This window comes from Eptesicus fuscus, chromosome 20 (assembly GCF_027574615.1).
Source record: "Eptesicus fuscus isolate TK198812 chromosome 20, DD_ASM_mEF_20220401, whole genome shotgun sequence".
NCBI lineage: Eukaryota > Metazoa > Chordata > Mammalia > Chiroptera > Vespertilionidae > Eptesicus > Eptesicus fuscus.
Genome location: NC_072492.1, coordinates 37,579,267 through 37,601,157, shown reverse-complemented (window position 1 = coordinate 37,601,157; position 21,891 = coordinate 37,579,267). Strand labels below are relative to the sequence as shown.

The following is a 21,891-nucleotide window of genomic DNA, read 5'->3' as shown; positions in this document are numbered from 1 at the left end:
AGGGGGGTTTCCAATCCTTTCAACAAGCAACACAGTAGCGATTGCTTGCACTTTCGCAGAGGAGCCAGAACGAGAGGCTAAATGACTTGCTAGGCTTCTGTGCACAGCATCTGAACTCTGCACCAACTGGCTCTTTGTAAGTGCGGGGGAACCCATCTCTAAATATCAGTTTCCTCTCGTGTAAAATGAGGATGGTGACAGCATCCACCTCAAGGACGGAAGATTCAGTGAGCGTGCTCTTAAGACTCGTCAGGTAAAGGGTGCTCAGTTCACCATGGCGATCGTTACCTTTGCCAGAGGCTGCACAGCCAAGGACGGCCAGGCCTGCTTTTGAGTCTCCCCCCGCATTCTCCCGCGTGGGACCCGGCTCCCAAGGAGGAATTACTCTCCGGTCGCACCCTGGCCAGGGGAGGAAGGGCCTCTCTCTCTCTCCCCGCCCACTACGCCCGAGCACGCCCACCCTCGGTCCCGCCCCTTCCGCTAATTGGACTTCCGGCTCGCGAGCGCGCGCTGACGAAGCCCCGCCTACCCCCCAGTAAGCGCCTCCGAGATTGGGCGAGCGGCGGCGGCGCCGGCCGGATCAGAGGCCCTGGGTAAGTAGCACGCCGCGTGGGCGGGGGGCGGGGGGGCTGGTGGCTGGGCCCCCGGGGATGGGGCGGGCTTGCCTCGCTTTCTCCAGTTTCCGGGCCACTCGGCCCGTGCCCCGAGCTGGGCCGGGCTCTGGGCGCACAGAACCACCGCCCGAGGGGCCCCGGGCGTGCAGCGTGGCGTAGAGTGCGCGCCTTTTATTTCAAGCCTTGGTTGCAGTTTAGTGAGCACATACTGTGTAGCGGCCACCGGGTCAAACTCTTTGACGTCTACGGCTCACTGCCTTAAGAGCAACCCTGCTGAGCAAGGTGTTCTTTTTCCTGCCTTGCAGCCGTGGAGAAAGGGTTACAAGTAGAAAGGGATGGGAAATGTGGATTCAAACCCAGGTTCAGTCCAAAGCCACTTACTTCACTTTAGAACTTTGTGGTCAGACCTAACATTCATTTTTGAATCCAGCCTCTGCCGTGCCCAGTTTAGTGACTTTGGGTACGATTCCGACTCTCCAATTTGCTCATCTGAACACATGAGAATGATACTACCTATGTCAGGGTGGATGGAAAGTTTTGTGCTGGGTAACTGTTTTTCTGAGCGATCATCTTCGCTTTTCAAACCGCGCTCCTCCCCAGGAGGATAGAGGCGTTGTCACGTTTTGGTGAGAACCCCCTTGGCGCACAGTTAGAGGCCGGCTGGGCCGCCTGCCTTATCTTCCTTTCCCAGCTCCCCAGATAGAGGCGTTGGCACCCTTAACATTGAGTTTGCTTATGAAGTTTTCAAAGTTTTTTCTCTCTCCCTTACTTAGGGGAAACTTTTCACCCAAATTAACTTGGACTAAGTCCTAAAGGTGAGGAAATGGAAGCTTTTGAATAAGGGCTGGTGATTTTTACCTGAATAAATCAGATTGATTTGGTGGGGTGCAAACAAAGGCCTGGAAAACAGTGAAATGCTAGAGACGAGAGAGAGAGAGAGAGAGAGAGAGAGAGCGCGAGAGAGAGAGAGAGCGAGCTAGCTGGCTGATGCTGATGAATAGAAAGTGGACAGGCCGGTTGGGTGGTTTTTTCCTAGCAGGGCCCTAAATTCCCACCAAATCCGCTTCTATCTGGAGCAGTCGGAATCTGCCCTGGATAAAACGTAAAGGGTTCAGAGTCTTCCTTGCCTGAGCCTGAAGGAGAAAAGATGAGGGCTGATAGCTGAAGGCAGGCAAACAGTGAGCTTAGCTTTGTTTTGCTACAGTCTATTCATAATACACTTGCACATTTTTAGGTAGCTGAGATTTTTCTCTGAAAGTTTCAGTAGTTGCAAAGGATATAATTTATAGTTAATTATAAACATGGGCATTAAAAAATAAAACATCAGGAATTTAAATCTTCAGTGGAATCTAAATACCATAGTGATTTGATTTCCCTCATCCTTTGGGGAAAAAAAATACACGAACCAGTTTTTATTTAACACTTGAAATTTTGCATCGTTCCTTTTTCATTCTTTTTTTTTAAAATATATATTTTATTGATTTTTTACAGAGAGGAAGGGAGAGGGATAGAGAGCTAGAAACATCGATGAGAGAGAAACATCGATCAGCTGCCTCCTGCACGCCCCCCACTGGGGATGTGCCCGCAACCAAGGTACATGCCCTTGACCGGAATCGAACCTGGTACCTTTCAGTCCGCAGGCCAACGCTCTATCCACTGAGCCAAACCGGTCCTGGCCCTTTTCGTTCTTGAACTCATAGTTCTATTTTATTTTCTCCACAGAATTTTTTTTCTAGTATAATATATTTTATGCTTGAAAACCTTTGGTTTGTCATCCTACTTCTCTGCAACAAAAATTAAAACATTTTTGCCCTAACCGGTTTGGCTCAGTGGATAGAGCATTGGCCTGCGGACTGAGGGGTCCCAGGTTCGATTCCGGTCAAGGGCATGTACCTTGGTTGCGGGCACATCCCCAGTGGGGGGCTTGCAGGAGGCAGCTGATCCATGTTTCTCTCTCATCGATGTTTCTAACTCTCTATCCATCTCCCTTCCTCTCTGTAAAAAATCAATAAAATATATATATTAAAAAATTAAAACATTTTTGAAAATTGTGTTGTCATAATATTAAACATTTTCCTTGAGATTGAGTTTTTACAATTTGAAATACACAATGGATCAAAAATATAAATACATTACTAGTTTTGATAATTGTTAAACAAAGAAAGTTTTCTTTGAAATGCTTCTTTTCACAAGCTGAGTGGAAGTACTTGTTTTAGTTCATGCATTCATCCGTGTATATTTGCTAGAATGCGCACAACTTTTTTATTCCATGGCTGTAAGCATTGAAAAAGTTGGTTCAGCCCTCGCTGGTTTGGTTCAGTGGATAGAGTGTCGGCCTTCGGACTGAAGGGTCCCGGGTTTGATTCTGGTCTAGGGCACATGCCTGGGTTGTGGGCTCGATTCCCAGTAGGGGGCATGCAGGAGGCAACTGATCAATGATTCTCATCATTGATGTTTCTGTCTCTCTCCCTCTCCCTTCCCCTCTGAAATCAATAAAAATATATTAAGAAAAGAAATAAAGTTGGTTCATATCCGGCCTGTGTGGCTCAGTGTTGAGCATCTACCTGAATCAGGATTTGACTTGCACTCTAAGTGAGATGAGAGCCATTGGAGGGTTTTGAGCATAGTGGTCATGTCATCAGACTTGCATTTTTAAAGGGACACACTAGCTTAGCTGCTGTATTATGAAGAGACTGTTGGGGAACAAAGGTGGTAACATGGAAATCACTCAAAGGCTACTGCAGTAACCTGGGAGCAAGACGATGGTGGTAGATGGGAAGGGGGTGTTTGGCCTGGTTGTGAAGGTGGGAGGCAGGGGGCACTGATGGGCTGGATAGAGATTGGGAGCCAGGAGCCAGGAGCCAGGAGGACACTCGGGTTTGGGGCCTAAGCATTTGAAAGGATGAAGGTGCCCTTTAGGGAAATAGAGTAGACTTCAGTGACATGTCGCACACTGAGTGTGGATGAGGTGACCGTGACATATGTTACCTCATTGAATCCTGACAAAACCCCCTGTGAGTAGTCATTATGAATCCTTTTTTATACGCAAGTTAGCAGAATTCCACAATGCTGGCCTATTGCCCAAGGCCACATGGCTGGTTTAAGGGACAGGATTGAGATGTCAGCGAAGGTCCCTGTGGCTTTGAAGTTCCTGAGAGGTGACAGTCCCTTTGATCTTGTTTCTGCCTAAATGCCAGCATAGTAGTCCAGTCCAAACAGCCTCCATGCTCACCCATAAAAGCTCTCTGGAGTGATGGTTTGTGCTCAGAGAGTGCTCAAGAAGAGAGACCTGTTCTGCCCTTCCCTTGGTGTTGGCAAGGGGAGAAGGAAGAGGAATACTGACTGCCAACCCCTTGTCTTGGGGCCCCTTCAAATAATTGGCAGCCTGGAGAAGGTGGTAACGAAATAGACCTAGCAGGCAGGGGAACTTGGACTCAGGTTTAAACAGCAGCGTCTCACCAATCACACAAGATTAGCAATGGGAAAACCATTGATAAAAATAGCACTTACTAGTTAACTGGAAAACAATATATTTTTGCAACCACTGCTTCCACGAGAAAATAATTGGGTCCCTAGACAGGCAGTGACTCATATTCATGGATGATTATATTGATCATTGGAGCAAAATGGATACAGACCCTTTGAAGAGCCATTCATGGCTGGTCAGTCGTGCCCAGGATGAGATCCTGAGAGGCCGCAAAAGGCGGAAGAAACGAAGCTGCCGGCTAATGAGGGAGCCAGGTCCTGCCCCAGCACAAGCAGGTTTGGGTTGTTGATTGGGAGATGCAAAACATAGAACTCACTTCCAACGTAAGCCCTCAGTTCTCCCAAGGGAGGAAAGGAAGAGGATTCATTCAGTTATCACTTCCTTATTCTGTTTAACCCATTGGGTGTTTTGTTTGTTTCCATTTTTCCCCAGAGGGATTTACTAGCAGCAAGCCGCACATCGTGATGGAAAAGGGAGGAGGCTGGGAGTTTGGTTTCAGCCTCCCCTTTGGCACTGACAGGAGAATGGGACCCCAAGTATTTTCCCTCCCCTCTCCTGGTCATTCAGTCATTCATTCTATAAACAGTTCATCAAACACTCTCTCATAACTAATAAAGAACATTGGTTGTGTGCTTAATGTGTGCCAGGTACTATCCTAGGCACTTTACATGTGTTAACTCACTTCTTCTTCACAGCAACTGAGAGTAGGTGCCATTAGCTCGGTTTTGCAGATGAATCGAAGAAAAGTTAAGTAACTTGACCAATATCACTCACCTGGTAAGTGACAGACAGACATTAGACACTGTGCTAGATGCTGGAGACAAAGGGTGCAAAATGACATAGCTTGTGGCCTCATGGAGCTTATTTTATCTAATGTGCTGGAAATAGTGAAACAAAAGTACTTCTGTGAACAACTTGGGATGTTGAGGGGGAAGATTCCCAGGCCCCAGGGTCATGCCGTTCTTTGGTTATTCGGGAGGGCGTTTATTGGCTGCTCTGGGAAGAGCGCTTTCAGAGGAAGAAGGCACCAGAGTGACTCACAGCCTCCCCCAGGAGCCGAGGCTGGTATTGGCGATGGAAGTCCAGTTCTGTCATTTACAGGTGTGGAAGCCAAGGTTCAGAGAAGGGCAGATGTTTGGGGCTCAGCTTACCCCAAACTTCCAGCCCTAGGGCCAGGCTGGTGAGAAGGACTCCTGCAGTCCTACAGGTAGTTTTGCGGCAGCGTTCAGAGACTGGGACCCAGGCCTCCCCTCTTCCAGCCCACAGCGTTGCATTTCAGCAGTGGTTCTGGTGCCTGGCTGGCTGGGATGCTAAGTCCCACCCTAGATTCAGTGGGCTGGGGTGGAGCCTGGGTTTCTGTACCTTTTCTAACGTTTCCGAGGGGATTCAGATCAGAACCAGCTTTAGGAGTTCCTCCGTGTAGATGGCCGTGGAATAAGGAGAAATGAGCAGATTCTGGAGCATGGACTTGAGCCGGAGCAGGAAGAGGGTCACTGAAGGTTACCAGAGGCGGTCACTTCTCCGTGGTGCCTGGAGAGGAGCTGCGGGGACAGGTGTGGGTGGGACTTAGCGGCAGCTTGGAACCTAAGCCTTCATGTTCTTGGTAAGCCGTGAGGGACAGTGGGCTCTTGGTTGCAGCTCCCTCCTGGGCAGGTTTGTGAGCAAACCTGTGAGTGGGTCCACACACACATGCACACAGATCCAGGCCCAGCGTGAGGACCACATGGCGACTCTTGCTTGCCTGTCAGCAGGTTGCCTTCGTTATTGTCTGCCTCTCCAGTTTTCCTGAGGGGCCAGGCCTCTGTTTTCCTTTGGTTGCCTGAGAGTCCCTGGCATCATGATGCCAAGCCCGGGGAGCTCAGTCAGTGGTTAGTGAAGGATGAGTGCGGAGGGGTGTGCTGGACAGGAACAGCTGTTGTTAGTCCAGCCCCTTTAAGCCCAGGGGCCAGGCCTGTGCTCCACCATCCCCGTGGCCTTCCTGATGGAGGCCAAGCAGCTGTTGGTCTGTTTCCGCAGATGGTCCAAGGCACGGAGAAGGGCGGATATTCATTAGGTTACCCCAGGAGCCTGGGCTGAGCGGAGCCTGGAATGCACATCTGTGCCCTGTTTGCTCTCCATAAGACCCCACCCTTATTCTGCCGAGGGAAAAACACCAATATGATCGAGAAATCATTTTTCTTTGGCTCTGAATTGATTTGCCTGCAGACAGATTCACCATCCTTATTATGTCCTGGACTAAAGGTAAATTAATTTTCGTTCCCTGAGTACAGAAAAGCAGGGGTCTAGACTCAGAGTTAGGAGCCTTGAATTCTATCCAGCCTCCACGAACAGCTGTGGCTCTGGGCCAGGCCCTTCCGCTCTCTGGTCCTCCATCTCTGCTGCTGCAAGTGAAGAGTTAGAGTCTATCCCAAGCTCTGTTACACAGTGGAACTGCCAGGATTCAGACTCAGTCGATTTCGACAGGGTCCCGGCTCTGTGGACGGGCAGGAGGTAGTCAGCCACATGGCCTTCCAGGCCCTTTCAACCAACTCTGGCAAAGCCCCACTGACCCGAGACGGTGGCTTGCTTCCCCTGTTGAGATGTCAGGACCCTGTGGAGAACTAGCTTTTGCCTTTTCGCTCAGCCACAACCTATTCTCAAGTCCCATTCCCATTGTTCCAGGTGGGTCTTCAGCAGACTCATTGATTTAGAGACATCAGGACAAAGTTGGGATTAAAAAGGCTGTCCAACTTCAGTGGAGTAGATGAATTTTTTTTTTTGACAACGGAACCTATCCTTCACTCCTTTTTGTGAGCTGGAGGGAGACCCCCTGGAGATGACTCCAGTCTCAGATTGAGAAGAAATGCTGTGTAAGTGGTTTAATAGCTTAGAGCTCTCCATTTGGATGATGAAGCTGGTGGATATTTCCCTCTCTCCGCCCTGGCTTCCCTGGGGGAGAAGGAGCTCGGGTAGATTTAAACTTTTAGGTTGGTCCCAAGCCACCCACCCACTCAGCCCTCATCGGAGCAGCTGCCTCCCCTGTCATTTGGTGTGTCCTCAGGGAAGCAAACTCCTTTCAGTATAAGCTCAAGCAAAATGTAATTAGGACAGTAAATCTGCTGTTTAACAACAACAACAAAAAGTCATGACAGATTTCAAGGTTCTGGAGACGTGGTTTGACGCTGAAGGAAGGGTGGGAAGACCTGACCTTCAACTTAATTTATTTCGGTCTGGCAACAAAGTTCAAGACATGGTAACCCTGTGTACTTCAGATAATGCAACATGACTTTTTTTTTTTTTTTTTTGAGAGAGAAAGAGAGAGAGGGAGAGAGAGAGAAACATCAACTTGTGTTCACCTTATTCATGTATTCATTAGTTGATTCTTGTATGTGCCCTGACTGGAGATGGAACCTGCAACTTAGGGGTATCAGGACGATGTCTAATCTATTGTGAGATGGTCTTGAGGTTGCAGGAATGGGGACGTAATTTTATGAAAACTTTTTTTCCCTTGCAATCTGACTAACCCCCACTTTCCACCCCACATCACCATCCTCACTTCCTTTACGGTATCAGGCAGTGTACCAAGAGTTTCATAAACATTTTCTCATGCAGTCATTACAACAGCCTCTGAGACAGGTTCTTTTTTTTTTTTTTTATATATTTTATTGATTTTTTACAGAGAGGAAGGGAGAGGGATAGAGAGCTAGAAACATCGGTGGGAGAGAAACATCGATCAGCTGCCTCTTTGCACACCCCCTACTGGGGATGTGCCCACAACCAAGGTACATGCCCTTGACCGGAATCGAACCTGGGACCCTTGAGTCCGTAGGCCAACGCTCTATCCACTGAGCCAAACCGGTCAGGGCGAGAGACAGGTTCTATCACCCCCATTTTATGGTTGAGAAAACTGGGATTCAGAGAGGCAAGTGACTGGCCTGGGGTTGCACAACATGTAAGCGAGGAACTGGATTTGAAGAGGTCCATGCCCCTAACCTTTGTGCTGTATGCTGCTGCTCAGTCTGAGAGCTGCAAGTCACACCACGCTCAAAGTTATCCCCACCCAAGCCTGTCACCCCTTCCTCGCACTCCTTTTTGGCACGACCCATACCTCTCTAAACCTCAGACTTGGTGGCCACTGAGCCACTGCTTGCCGTTGAGGTTTTCATCTGGTCCACTTGGCTGAGGAGGAGGGATTACTCATCTCGGTCTAGAATAGCCACCCAGATAGTCCTACTGCTGGTGTGAGGGTGAGGCAGACTAGAAAGTGCAGGCTGGGGCCCTGGCTGGTATGGCTCAGTTGATTGAGTGACTTCCTGTGTACCAAGAGGTTGCTGGTTCCATTCCCGGTCAGGGCACATGCCCAGGTTGCGGGCTCAATCCCCCATCAGGGTACGTGCAGGTAGCAGCCGATCAGTGTTTCTCCTTCACATAGATCTCTCTCTCTCTCTCTCTCTCTCTCTCTCTCTCTCTCTCTCTCTCTCTCTCCCTCTCCCTCTTCCTCCCTCCCTCCCTCCCCACCTCTCTCCCCCCTTCCCTTCCTCCCTCTCTCCCTCTCTCTCCCTCAAATCAATTTAAAACGAAGTGGAGGCTGGGGAGGGAGAGTTGCTCTGTGGGCACGGGAAAGTGCCTTGGGGTCACAGGTGTCCCCTTCCTACTGGCAGTGTGCCTACGTCAGTTACTGCCACCTCGGAAAGCACACTTTGCTTAACAGCACCCGACCTTGTTCTGCCTCCTCAGCACTTGGCTAAATTTAGACTGTGTTAGTTTGCCTTCTTTATGAGTGTTTTTTTAAATAATACTGGGGCCTTTCCTGAAAGGGTTTTCTGCTTCAGGATGGGCCCAGAGCCTCCCAAGCTCTGGGCTTGACTGCCCGGCCAGGCTGTGTCTCCCTCCCCTGCCTTTGCCTTCCTCTCCCGGCACTGATCAGGCCTGCTCTTGTCCCACAGGCAGGTCCTCCTGGCATTCCTGTGGTGGCTCATCCTGATTGGCTGAGCTTGCCCTACTGCTACTCCAGTGATTGTCCTCCTTCTGGGACCCTAGCCTCCCTGACCGCCTTCTTCCTGGGAAGATGTTCCTGGTGGGCCTGACAGGGGGCATTGCCTCCGGCAAGAGCTCCGTGCTCCAGGTGTTCCAGCAGCTGGGCTGTGCAGTGATTGATGTCGATGTCATCGCCCGACATGGTGAGTGGAGGGGTCAAGTTGTGGGATTAAACATGGCAGCTCCCTTGTGCTTCCTTTTCATAAGCCCTTCCAAGGCCTCAGAGTTGGGGAAGACTTCCCTTTTGACCCCGTCTGACGTCCTGCTCCCTGCCTCATGCTTGTCCTCTCGCTTTTCTCTTTATTTTTTTTTATTTAATATATTTTATTGATTTTTTTGCAGAGAGTAAGGGAGATGAATAGAGAGAAACATCGATGAGAGAGAAACATCGATCAGCTGCCTCTTGCACACCCCCTACTGGGGATGTGCCCGCAACCAAGGCACATGCCCTTGACCGGAATCGAACCTGGCACCCCTCAGTCCGCAGGCCGACGCTCTATCCACTGAGCCAAACCGGTTTCGGCTCGCTTTTCTCTTTATTCCTCCATCTCGTTAGAGGTCTCCCCGCCTTCACTGCACCCCCATGACCAATTTGAGGGACTCTGTGCACTTTGCTCTCTTCCTTCCCCTCATTTCATTTTCGCTTCTATTGAAAGGAGCAACCCTGGTTCCCCCCATCATTTTGCCTCTAGTTACTGAGGGTCCTCTGGCTGGCCTAGAGGCTCCGAAGAGTGACCCAGCCTTCCTCTCTTGCCACAGTTGTCCAGCCAGGATACCCCGCCCACCGGCGCATCGTGGAGGCTTTTGGCACTGAGGTCTTGTTGGAGAACGGAGACATCAATCGCAAGGTCCTGGGGGACCTGATATTTAACCAGCCCGACCGGCGGCATCTGCTCAACACCATCACTCACCCCGAGATCCGCAAGGAAATGATGAAGGAGACCTTCAAGTACTTCCTTCGGGGTGAGACCCAGGGCCTGGGACAGGTGTGGGCAAAGCCCTCTCCTGCCAGGGCCAGGGCCAGGGCCCTTCTCCTCTGCAGAAAGGTTGGCGGGGGTGGGGGAGGCTGGATGTCCGGGCTGTAGAGTTCACACTATTGGCACCCCCCCATGCAGAGCCCCGTACCAGTCCCAGAGGAAAGAAGCACGTGCCCCTCAACTCTTAAGGAGGTTGACAGTTTAATGAGAAGAGACCCTTTTGAGCCATGATCCCCAGGAAGTAAGTTGATTTTTCTAGCAGGGATGGGAGTAATAACAGCTGATGAGTAATGGGGTCATAAGACCTGAGTTTGAGGCCTGGCCCTCACAGTTTCTACCTGTTTGGCTTTGTCCATGAGCCAGCCCCTCTGCCTGTTTCCTCATCTGCATCGTGAGACTAATAATGCCAACCTTGCAGAGCTATTAGGGTGACTAAGAGCCCACGTCAGTGACTGTCCATCACCCCACAAATAGAAACCACAGTCAGAGTCGGATTTGGTGCTGGTCAAGCCTCCTGGGAAAGGGAGTTAGCAGACAGGAAACTGGAGAGGGCCCAGGATGGCCAGGGCGGGTGGTGGAGGGGTTCTGAGTGGAGGATGAGCCTTTGAGGCTAGGGCTCAGTGGAGTTAGCCTGGCATGTGCAGCAGCAGCCAGGGGCCTTGCTGGACCGAAAGAAGAGGAGAGTGTTTGAAAAGCAGGGGTCTGTGGTCAGTTGGCAGGAACCTTCCGCAGCTGTTGCTAACCTTTCCCCAACCAGAGGCCACAGTTCAGGTCCTGTTCTTCAGGACGGTGTTGGGCAGGGTAACCTAATACTTAGTGTCCACGATGGAGTCGGTCACCAGGAGAAGTGGGTGAGCAGAGAGCAGTGGCTTGGGATCAGGCGAGAGGCTAGCCCAGGGCCCCTGCAGCCTTTGGCATATGTGGCCTCCAGTCTGCGTCTCAGCGTTGAAGGCCTGGCTGCGTGTCTCCCCACTGTCAGTCATGATGCCGAGACTTTCCTTCCTAGAGGGTATGAGCGAGGCTTCTAGGTTTCCTTCTAGCTTTTGCTCTGTGATCGTGGCCAAATCCCTTACTTTCTCAGGCATCAAGTTCTCATGTACAGAGTGGGGAACCCCACCCCTGTCTGGCCAGAAGCTTTCTCCAGAAGGAAAGGGATGACTTCACAGACATCCATGGTGCATCCTCCCCGTTGGACCGGCTTTTGCTCTGCATCTCAGTACCTTGCTGCAGGCCTGCCTCCTTTCCTCCCTTCCTTCCTCCCTCCCTTCCTCCTTCCTCAAGGAGAGTCTCTAGATTCTTTTTTTGTTCTGCCTCTTGTGTCTGTGCCAGGATCCCCTCTTGCCCCCACCCAGGCGCGAAGCCTTCTGCCTTTCATTTGTGCCCTTTCGCGTTCACTCCCAGGCCAGTTGCAAGTCCATCTGCAGGGCTTTGGGAGAACAGTGGCTTTCCCCTTATGAAATTAAGCGTCGGATAATGTCACCTGCTCCAAAGTCCTCCCGCAGTGTCATCCACCCAGCCTCCCCTCTCGCCAGCCACCACCACTTAAATAAAAGCCAGAAAGCTCTTTTCAGCTCGATAAGGTGAAAAACGGGGACGACAGCTGTGGCTTCCACAGTCCCAGCTTCTCCCTGATGACTGTAACAAATACAACTGTCAGAGCTGGTATAATCAAACGTCAGATAAGATCACCAGCTGTTGGGGAGGTCTCTGTGTAGGCAGGCGGATGTCTTAATAGAGTCAGGATAGTTTGCAGAGCTTATCAAGCAGGAGGGATGTGACAGCTGAAAAGCCCTTTTGCCGGTGAACCAAAGAACTGGCCACGAGCTCCCGAGAGGGGCAGAGGAGAAAGGGCAGTGAGGGGAGAGGAAGGGATGGGAGCAGAGCAGGAAAGAGAGATAAGAGGCCCAGAGAGGATCTGGCCCTGGCTCTTGTTCTAAGTTTTGTTTTGGAGAGGGGGGGGGCAGCGGGGGAGCCAGTACTGCAGGCCTCCCCTCTTCAGAGAAGAGTAGTAATAATAACCATCATTTATGGTTATTATTAATGAGGGTCTGGGTGAGGGGGTGCGGTGTGGTCTACATGACTTCCTTCATTTAATCCTTCCCATCTTCTTGTGAAGTAGGTAGTCTTTTCATTCATTTACACAGATGAGGTTTATTAAGGGGCCCGAAGTGACATGGTAAGAAAGTGGGGCGCTTCAAACCCCGGCGTGTTATCAGAGCCCATTCTTTTAGCCGCTCCTTGAGTAGAAGGTTTCCTGAGCAACAGATCCTAGGGAGCAGGAAACCCAGCAGCTTGTGTGGTCACTGTTCCCTGCGTCACCCTTGGCACCCGTGGAATTGGTGCGTGATGTGTGTCTGGTTCTGTAGGTGGAAGTGTTTGCAGTGGGGCACCATCCAAGCCAGGCAGGGGTCTCTGGGCAGAGCAGTGCCTGTTCCTTCCTCTTACGGCTCCTGGACCCCCGCCAGCTTTATTGCACCTACACCGGGGTCACTGGCATAAAGAGAACTAAGAGTGTGGAGCCCACAGTATTACTGGGTGGGCAGCCCAGGGATGTGCCCGCTCCCAGTGGGTGAGGGTGCCACCATTGACCGGCCCTGGCTTGTAGTAGGAGGGCCAGCCAGTGCTTTTGTCCCACTGGAGTTAGTTTAGTCTCAGCCATCACCACCGTAGCACCTCCAGACCCATCCCTGCACTCCCAGGCTGGAGGTCTGCCTCGGACCCTAAGAAGCAGCCTCTTTCCGGTCGGGGCTGCTGCTGCCACCCCCATGTGAGTCTCTCATGGAGAATTGGTAGAGATAGCCATATGGGACTCTTCAGCAGGGAGCCAGGCTTGGACCTGGCTGATGGGAAAAAACTTTTTTTTTTTTTTTAAACAAAGGTGGGTGAAGCAGGGCAGAAAGGGCCCAGTTACTCCTGGAAACTCTCCCCACTCTCCTACAATTTTGGCTGTGTCATTTCCCTCCTCAGAAATGACTCTTTGGATTCAAGTTCAAGGTGAACTCAATGCTTTGTGCCTGCCTGACCACCTCGTCAGTTTTGCCTCACATTGCTCCAGGCCTCCACCTCAGCCAGAGCAATAGGACCTTGCTTTCCTTGTTATTTGCTGTTCCCATTCCTGGAACCCTCACTTTCACCCATTCATTTTCAGGTATCAGAAGTCCTACATGCCTTGCAAAGCCAGTACAAACGCCATTCCTTCTACAAGGTCTTGCCTGCTCATCCAGTCAAAAAACAACTTTGTGCAGCATTCTGTTCTGAATGGAACTGGCTAGCTGTCAGGTTATGCCTGTCCTTGGAAGGCCTCCCCCTCTTTGGGGAGCTTTCAATGGTAGGAGCCAGTGGCGAACTCAGTTCCCACACCTAACACATAGTAAGTCCTCAGTGTGTGCTTGCAGACTTGACCTTGTGGCTTTCCCACCTTTTCTCCAGGATACCGCTACGTGATTCTGGATATCCCTCTGTTGTTTGAGACCAAGAAACTGCTCAAGTACATGAAGCACACAGTGGTGGTATACTGGTGAGTGTGTGGCATTGCCTGGCCTAACTGAGGCTAGAAAGCAGGGTCCCTGAGTAAGGCATGCACCTGAGAAATGGCCCACATCACTGTGCCCTTTCCCCACAGGGCGGCCCAGAAGCACAGGAGGTAGGGGCAGCAGTGCCCAGAGCCCAAAGAAACCAACCTCTGTGTCTGACCCAGATATGCCCCCGGGTAGGTGTAGGAAGGGATGGGCCCCAGGCTTCTCTAGTGCTTGGGGAGGACTCCCCCTGCTGGCTGCTGGAGGCACTTCAGCCCAGATTGCAAGCCTTGCCTTGGGCTACCATGTTGTTATTCACTGGATCCCTTCTCCCTCCTCCAGCACTTCTCAACTTTCCAAACAGCTCCCACACTTACTACTTCACCCAATTTACTTTTCAACGTGAAGTATTCACGTTGATACTTCTGAGCTATAGAAGAGAAAACGTGTGTGTGTGTGGGTGGGGAGTGGGGAGGGCGGGTGGTACATGGGGTGAGGTAACAGAATTTGTCCAAGGTCTCCCACTGGCAACACCTTTGGATGGAAAGTTGCAGAGAGCGAACTGTCAGAGCCCAGCTAAGGAAGGAGCTTTGTTCTCAGAATCCCCCAGGATATGAAGCAAACCCGAATCCAGGTTTGACAAACAGAGGAGGATCAAACTGTCAGAAAAAAATGAGTCATAGTCCCAGGGGGTGAGAGAACAGATGAGTGTCTCTGTCTCCCAGAAACTTCCTGGATGCCGCCCACAAGTAAAGCAGACACAGAGTGGGCACTTGGCTCTGCGGGCACGTGGGCACTGAGTGGCTCTCAGGAGGCTAATGCTTGGGAGGTTTCTGGAACACTAGAGATGGGGCCCAGAGTGCTCAGTGTCCTGAGCATCACCCTGCCCGCCCTCCCCACTGCCCCCCAGCTCCCCACCATAGACTGTCATTTAAAACCTCGTCTGAGTCTGCTGAGCCTGGGGTAGAGACACTGGCTTCCTCATAGCTCCCGCGTGGGCCCATGTCTCCCCCTGTAAACCTGCAACCCCTCTGGGTTCTTTGTCCTGTTTGTGAAAGACTGTCAACTGAGGCCAAGCAAACTCCACGAAGACTTGGAATTCTCTTGCCTTGGAGTCTTAATACAATTGGAACTTTGTACCAAGGGATCCAAATAAAAAGGATCTTGAGTGCAGGTGAGCAAACAGATTGCATCTGCAGTCACCTACCCTTGCCGCCTTCCTCTTTCTGCACTTTCCTTCGAGGTGGGTCTGTTGGCTAATGGCAGAGATAGCTATGGCTCCTGGCAGATAAATGGGACTTTGTAGATTCTTCCCGTTCTCCTGGAGATCCCCCAGCCCCACTTACCAGCCAAGGAACCTTTGCCAAAGTCCTGGGTGCTGTTCATGCCCCAATTTTGGCACATGTGGGTGTCTGGCTCAAAAGAGAGGCCAGAGATATGAATAAATGAGTGTAATTATTTGCTTTTCATAAAAGGGATCTACACTTTACAATGTAAATTTACAAATGAGGTTTCCCTCGTGGATTCCTTTACCTGTCACACTAATCCTGATGCGTTTGAAATAGTATGGGGCATTCACCAAAGCATGATTGTGGAATAAGTGTTTGGTAAAAATCTCGTTACTACAGATAGCATTAATCCTTAAACTGTCCACATGGGGTTATTTCTGGGTCACATTCTAAGAGGCCCTCTGGTCTAGGCCACACCTTCCAAAGGATGTGCACTCAGGGGTCCCTAAGCCATCTCCATTTCTCACCCCAATTTTCCCAGCCCTAGACCGGAAATATTCTTGTTCGATATAGTTCTAAGGTTGGATATAGTTCTCGTTCTCAGCCAGGCAGGGATTGGCCCCATGACCTTGACAGCACGCTGTCCCCATAAGAAAGGAAATCAGAGTCCTACTTACTTTTCAAGGCCATTACTAATGCCATCTCTTCTGAAAGGTCTCCCTGATCATCCAGCCAGAAATGACTTTCTGCAGCATTTTGTTCTGCATTTTGAGTGGAATCGGAACGGAACTGGCTAGTGTTCAGGTCATATCTGTCCTTAGGTCTGTCTTCACATCCCAGGAGGCCTTCTGGTGTAGGCCAGACCCTAAGAGAGGACCCAATTATAGTGATCTATCATCCCATCTTATAACTGGGAAATCTCAGGCCTAGTGGCAAAGCAGAGAGGCCCCAATGGCAGAAAGCAGCTGCTGCGGCCCTTTTCCTATGTTCCCGTCGAGGGGCTTAGGTGGTCACAGAGCTAGAACGGAGCTAGGGGGGTGTTAGAGATTACCCTATTCCAGAGCACAGCGGGCAGTTCCTGTGTAGTCACAGGCAGGACAGGGAGTTTCCTGAGGAAGGACCCAGGTAATACCATAGTGGGCCAAAGAAGCATCCTTTGAATTTCCTTTGGAGTGGGGAGACTGGGGGCTGTTCAGCTTAATGGGCAGAGCTCTGTCCTGTCCCAAGGACTGGGGGCATCCAATTTGCAAGTCTTTGCTCCATTAGAAGCATCTTGGGGCTGGCCCGTCCCTCTTCACAGGTGGCATCAAGCACAGCAGCCACCATTTCCGGCAGGGTCCTTTTGCTCTAAATATGTGGGAGTGGGAGTGGGGGTGGGAGTGGGCGGCAGGGAGAGGGTGGCCCAGGAAGCTATATTTTTCTTCAGCAGGCCCGGCCCCCAGGGGAAGTGCAGAAAGCATTGCGCTTGCAGGCACAGGCCTTCCAGTAAAGGTCACCGATGTAGGAGATCAAATCCTCCCATCTTTAACTAGGAAATCTCAGGTCTGGTGGTAAAGCAGATTGGCCCCAGATGGCAGAAAGCAGCTTTTGCAGCCTTTCTCCCTTGTTTATATTAAGCCCACCATGCTACCAGAGTCCACACAGAGTAGGGTGAGGTGCGGGGAGCCTGTGAGCTGCCAGGCCCCCTTCCCTGGCTGTGGGACCCTAAATTGATTTGAGAGAAGGGGCTGCCCACCCCTTTAACTTGCTGGTGGGGAGGGAGGCTGGGGCCTACAAAGCCTGATCAGCCCTTTTGCCCTGTCCGTAGTGATCGGGACACGCAGCTGGCACGCCTGATGCGACGGAACAACCTGAACCTCGAGGACGCAGAGGCTCGGATCAATGCTCAGCTGCCCCTGAAGGACAAAGCCCGCATGGCCCGCCACGTTCTAGACAACTCGGGCGAGTGGAGCATCACCAAACGCCAGGTCATCCTTCTGCACGCCGAGCTGGAGCGCTCCCTAGAGTACCTGCCCCTGAGGCTCGGGGTCCTCACAGGTCTGGCCGGCATTGTTAGCCTCCTCTACTTGCTCACCCGCTACCTCCTGCCTTCCCCCTAGCTGGGCACTCCAAGGCAGGAAGCCCCTGGATCTCCTCGGAAGCTAGGTAACGAATGCATCCTGTTTCCTCAGCCTCTTCAGCGCTCGCTCTCTAGATAGATAGATAGATAGATAGATAGATAGATAGATAGATAGATAGATAGATAGATAGATAGATAGATGCTGGAGCCCTGCCCCTTCTTTGGGGTACATTCTGTCTGAGGCAAAGAAACATCCCTGTCTGTAGATATTCCTTCCTACCTTCCCTAGGGCTCCTCCCTCTAGAACCACTTACAGTGTCCACAAATGTGAATGCTCTGGTGGCCATATTTAGTGCCCCATTTTCCAGAGAAGTGGAGGGATCTGATTTGGGTTGCAGCCGAGCTTCAGGATTCTGCCCACTGTACCCCTGAGCCTCCTCCAGGAGGAGCAGATCTGAGATTGTGACCTGGTCTTGTCTCCTATGTCATGGGACATGAAAGCAACCGTGGGAGACTATGATCAATTTCTTGTGGGTGGGGGTGAGGAACACTATCCCTGTGGCCCAGCAGTGTTTAAAGCTGGGAGGTTCCCTGGGCTTGGACATGGCCCAAGGAACTGAACACATGCTCCATTGTGGCCAAAACCTCCTTCATGGACCATGGCAAATCATTTAAGACCAAGGACTACCATCTTCAAACAGGACTCTCCCTTAGGTTGGTGCCTTGGACAGGATGCTGTGAGGATTCCCTGTGGGTGATGCGGTAGTTGGCAGAGGCAAAGCCTCTTCTGGGATGACCCACTCTCCCACTTGGGCACTTGTCCAGCACGCCCCTTACCCTGCTCACCACCTCTCCCCACTCTGTACCTTCCATTCCCTGTACTCCTAGCCCTGAACTCTTGGGAGTCCACGCGCGCCAGGCTGTTTCTGACCTCTGTGCCTTCGCTGTGCTATCCCCCCACCTGGAATTGTGTGTGTGGTTTTCCCCCTATAACTGGCTCCCAGCTCAGGCTGTCTGAAGCCCCAGGCTGGGTTAGGTGCTCTCTGATACCACCATCATGTTTTATCTGAATCCATAATATAGTAATCAGCCCAAAGCTGGTTGGTCTCTCTACTAGATTGTAAGCCCTTTGAGGGCAGGGATCGTCTTATTCATCTCTGTTCCTGGTACAGAACCTGCCTTGCTGTTGGTGCTCAATAAAGTGTGTTGATCTGAAATACCCGGCACTGCCATTGTTCCCCTAGCACCATGGACCAATTAAGGTGCCCAGACTTGGCTGATACCACTTGGCCTCCTCCCACACGGAAGCCTGGGCCCCAGAAGGTACAGTAGCCCCCTGCCTTCTCCTGGGGCCCCAGGAGGATTCCAGCTAGGTCCCTGTGTGCCCCTGGGAGAGGTAGGTAGAGGTGCTGGGGCAGCATCACACCCCCTTACTCCATCTTCCTTCCCCAAGCCAATTAGACCAGTGTAGACATCAGCTTTCCCTGGCCAGCGCTAGCAGACCTGCTGATGTGATCCTGCGGCCAGCAGCCTATTAAGGCCAGAAATGAATGTGACAAATGTGAATGCTCCGGTGGCCATATTTAGTGCCCCATTTCCCAGAGCTGCTCATACCTTGGAGACCAGCTTATTAACTCACCGCAAACCCCCAGGGGCAAAGCCTGGGCCAGGAGGTGCTGAGCTTTGGGGTGGGGCTGGGGCAGGGTGAGAAAGGCAGAAAGCAGCTGCTTCCTGGGTTTAGTGGGACCTGGCAGGAGGGGTAAAGGGAGGAAAGGTATGGACCCCACATTGAGGTAACCAAGTGTCCTATTACCCCAGCCATTGAGAAGATGACTCTCCATGAATGGCTGTAATGTGTTGGACTTTGCTAGATGTGCAATACTCCAGAGGTGACATAACATTGATTATTCCGATTCCAGGCCCAGAGAAGTGGAGGGATCTGATTCGGGTTGCAGCCAAGCTTCAGGATTCTGCCCACTGTCCCCCTGAGCCTCCTCCAGGAGGAGCAGTTCTGGGATTGTGACCTGGTCTTGTCTCCTCTTTATCTGGCCTCCTGGCCTTGTGTCTTCTATCAGGTAGGCATGATGCTTAGGTCAAAGGACCTAATGAATGACCATGAAAACCCTTTGCAGACTGTCAAATTCCGAAGGATTACTTTCTTCTGTGACCCTGTCTGTCGAGTTTAATGCAAGAATGTCAGAGGATGGCCAACCTGGAAGGTCCTCCCCAGTGCCCTGGTCACGCCACAACCCCACTTCCTGTCCTCACGCCTCCCTCCTCACCACTTCCTCACGCCCAAGGTAGCCTTAGAAAAAGGCCTACTTTCCCGAGGGGCGTGACAACACGGTTAGGCCATATATGGTGCTCCGAAGGCCCTGGGACAGATTGGGAACAGCCTGGAAACAGCCAGAGCCAGGCCACCTGGAGCCCCAGCCCTACACCCCAGCGGGCAGCATCCCCTCCGGCCGGCAGGTGGCAGCACCCGCCCGGGTTGGGGTCCGACCTCTGCAGTGGGCACTGGCGAAGAAGTTACTAACTTTCTCCCAGTGGCATTCTTGCCTTCCCTCCCTGCAGGGCCCCCTCCACCAAGCACCAAGCTGCTGCAGGGGCTGTAGGGAGGAGACAAGGGGGGGCGCGCAGAGGCACGGCCCCCTGGTCCTGGGCGCTAATTAAGAAGCTGTGTTGGGCCCGGCTGGGGTGGTTCAGTGGTTGACCGTCGACCTATGAACCAGAAGATCAAGGTTCAGTACCCGGCCAGATTGCAGGTTCGATCCCCAGTGTGGGGCCTGCAGGAGGCAGCCCATCAATGATTCTTTCTCACCATTGATGTTTCTAACTCTCCCTGTCCCTTCCTCTCTGAAATCAATAAAAATATGTATTAAAAATAAAAAGAAGCTGTGTTGTGTCCGCATCCTGCCCTACCCACCCTTCCGAGGGCAAGAGCCCCTGGGCTCCCACCCTTCAGCTGGGCTTGGACACTGCACTCAGGGTGGTAAGGTGGGGCCTTACCACCCTGACGCGGAGCAATGAAGACACCAGCGAGGGCAGCACACACACCTGCCTCTTGGGGAATGAAGGGGACAGACAGGCCCCATCCCACCAGCGGGCTGGCCCTCGGGTAATTCGCAAAGCTTTACAGTTTACAAAGCACGTTCCTGTGGTTATCTCCTTGAAATCTCCTGATTCTGTGAAGGAGGCCAGGCTAGAATTTCCCAGAGGCTCAGAGGTTGAGCCATGCAGTACAAAAACCAACAGGCATAAAGGCCAAATTTCTGGGCTCCCCAAACAGTGCTCCTCTCACTACCTGCATTGCCCCCATTAACTATACCTTGGCGCTTTATCTAGGAGTTGTTGTCAGTTCTTCTGATGTTTAGCCTCTCTCTGCTTGGGGAGAGGCAGGGGGAGGTTCTGGCACTCCATGATGAGCCTCCATGGCTAGAAATTGGATGAGAGGGATAGCCACGTCTGCTGGGCACCCCTGGTTCTTGCTAAGACCTTTAGGCCAGGAGGAACTGGTGGTAGGAGCAGGAGAGGGAATGGGGTGGCAGTGATGACCTGAGGCCGTAGGGGCACATAGGGGTGGGCAGGGGAGACCCCCAGAGACGGCCAGAGAGAAGGAGCAAAATGAAGGAGGTGGGGAAGCCCTGTGGGTTGCATTCCTGCTCCTTCCCATAAAGGGAAGATGTGGCTGGTGGCGCCTCTATCCCACCCACAGAGCTGAGGCTGCACTGAGCTGGGGCCCAAAGAGTCTCCTCTCTTCACTCCCCTCCCCTCCCCTCCCCTCCCTGTCGCTCAGATTCCAATACAATTTCCAGCTAACCAGCATGTCGATAGAACAAGTCGGGCAGCCGGATTGCTGGCCAATTACAGGAAATCATTCTGCTCCACAGCTCAGCACCCAGGGAGAAGGCAGGCGGGTGGAGGGAGAGAACGTGAGGGAGTAGGCACCCAGCTCACAGGCTGGGAAGGGGCTTGAGGCAGGGAATGTGGCAGCCCCTGGCAGGAGCCGGGAGGGAAAGTGGTGGTGTATGGGGAGGCTTATGGATTCAGCTCCCCTGTGATGAGAGAGAACTGGGGGCTGAGGGCTGATGAGCAGTGTTGGGGGAGGGGGGTAAGGCAACTGCTTGGAGTAGAAGGGGGACAGAGGGGGGATTGTGAGACCAATCTCCCCCAGAGCCCTGTGTTTGTGTTTGGGAATGGGGGTGGCACTCAGGCCTCCCTGGTCCAGAGTCCTACAGGGTCATCTGATTACCTAGAAACTGGGGCCCACATGGGCAGGACCTGTACTTCCACACCCAGCCAGGACCAAGAATATGGGCGGGGGGAAGGGGGGTGGAGGGAGAGGGAAGGAAAGGGGCTTCCGTCCGAAGCTGATTGGACCACAGCAGTGTCACTCAGTGAAGGGGTAAGTGTGGAAGCAATCCTTTCACTCCAGAAGGTGGGCACAGAAATGTGGGAGGGGACAATGGCCTCCTCATGTATTTTCCTAGCACCTCAGCCTTATTTCCCCACTGCGGCCCTCAAGAACCTTTCACTGACATGAAAGGACCGGAATCCCCTCCACTTCCCATCTGTCTACATCGGCCCATACCTCTGGACCTGGGTACCTCTTTGCCAACTCCACCCCCACCCTTCATCAGATCTTTCCCAGAACTGTCTTAACTACCCCCCAGGCAGACCATCCAGCAGACCCTGGGAAGCCCCCTCTTCCCAGCACCCATGACTAGCTCCCCTTCCCCGTCCTGGGGTCACTCCCACAAAGTACTGGAAGATCCTCGAGGGACAGAAACTTCCCTATGGATTAACTCTAGCCAGTGAATGACTATGTCTCTGTCTTGTGCCCCAAAAAGAGGCAACCGTGACCCGGTGATCCCTTCCCCTGCTCCTGGCTGTGGCCACCTCCCCAGGCCCTCTTCCCAGTTCCCAGCATCTCACTGCTGCCTCCCCCAACCCCAAGCCCTCTCCTTCAGACCCCACTAGGGGTGGGGCCTGGG

The 21,891-nt window shown here is 52.2% G+C and overlaps 1 protein-coding gene across 3 annotated transcripts; it reads left to right on the top strand.

Moving 5' to 3' along the window:
- Positions 1-535: 535 nt before the first annotated feature.
- Positions 536-19,751, top strand: DCAKD (dephospho-CoA kinase domain containing). 3 transcript variants are annotated; one of them, XM_054709650.1, is made up of 7 exons: positions 556-593; positions 6,763-6,950; positions 9,027-9,260; positions 9,877-10,080; positions 13,524-13,611; positions 16,646-18,220; positions 18,817-19,751. In XM_054709650.1, the coding sequence occupies exons 3-6, from the start codon at positions 9,149-9,151 to the stop codon at positions 16,935-16,937; spliced, it is 696 nt and encodes a 231-aa protein (XP_054565625.1). In that variant the 5' UTR covers positions 556-593; positions 6,763-6,950; positions 9,027-9,148; the 3' UTR covers positions 16,938-18,220; positions 18,817-19,751. The 3 variants fall into 3 exon arrangements, with proteins under 3 accessions (XP_028012879.2, XP_054565625.1, XP_054565626.1); XM_028157078.2 differs by lacking the exon at positions 6,763-6,950 and having other exon boundaries at positions 536-593; XM_054709651.1 differs by lacking the exons at positions 556-593; positions 6,763-6,950 and adding an exon at positions 6,282-6,342.
- The last annotated feature ends 2,140 nt before the right edge of the window (positions 19,752-21,891 follow it).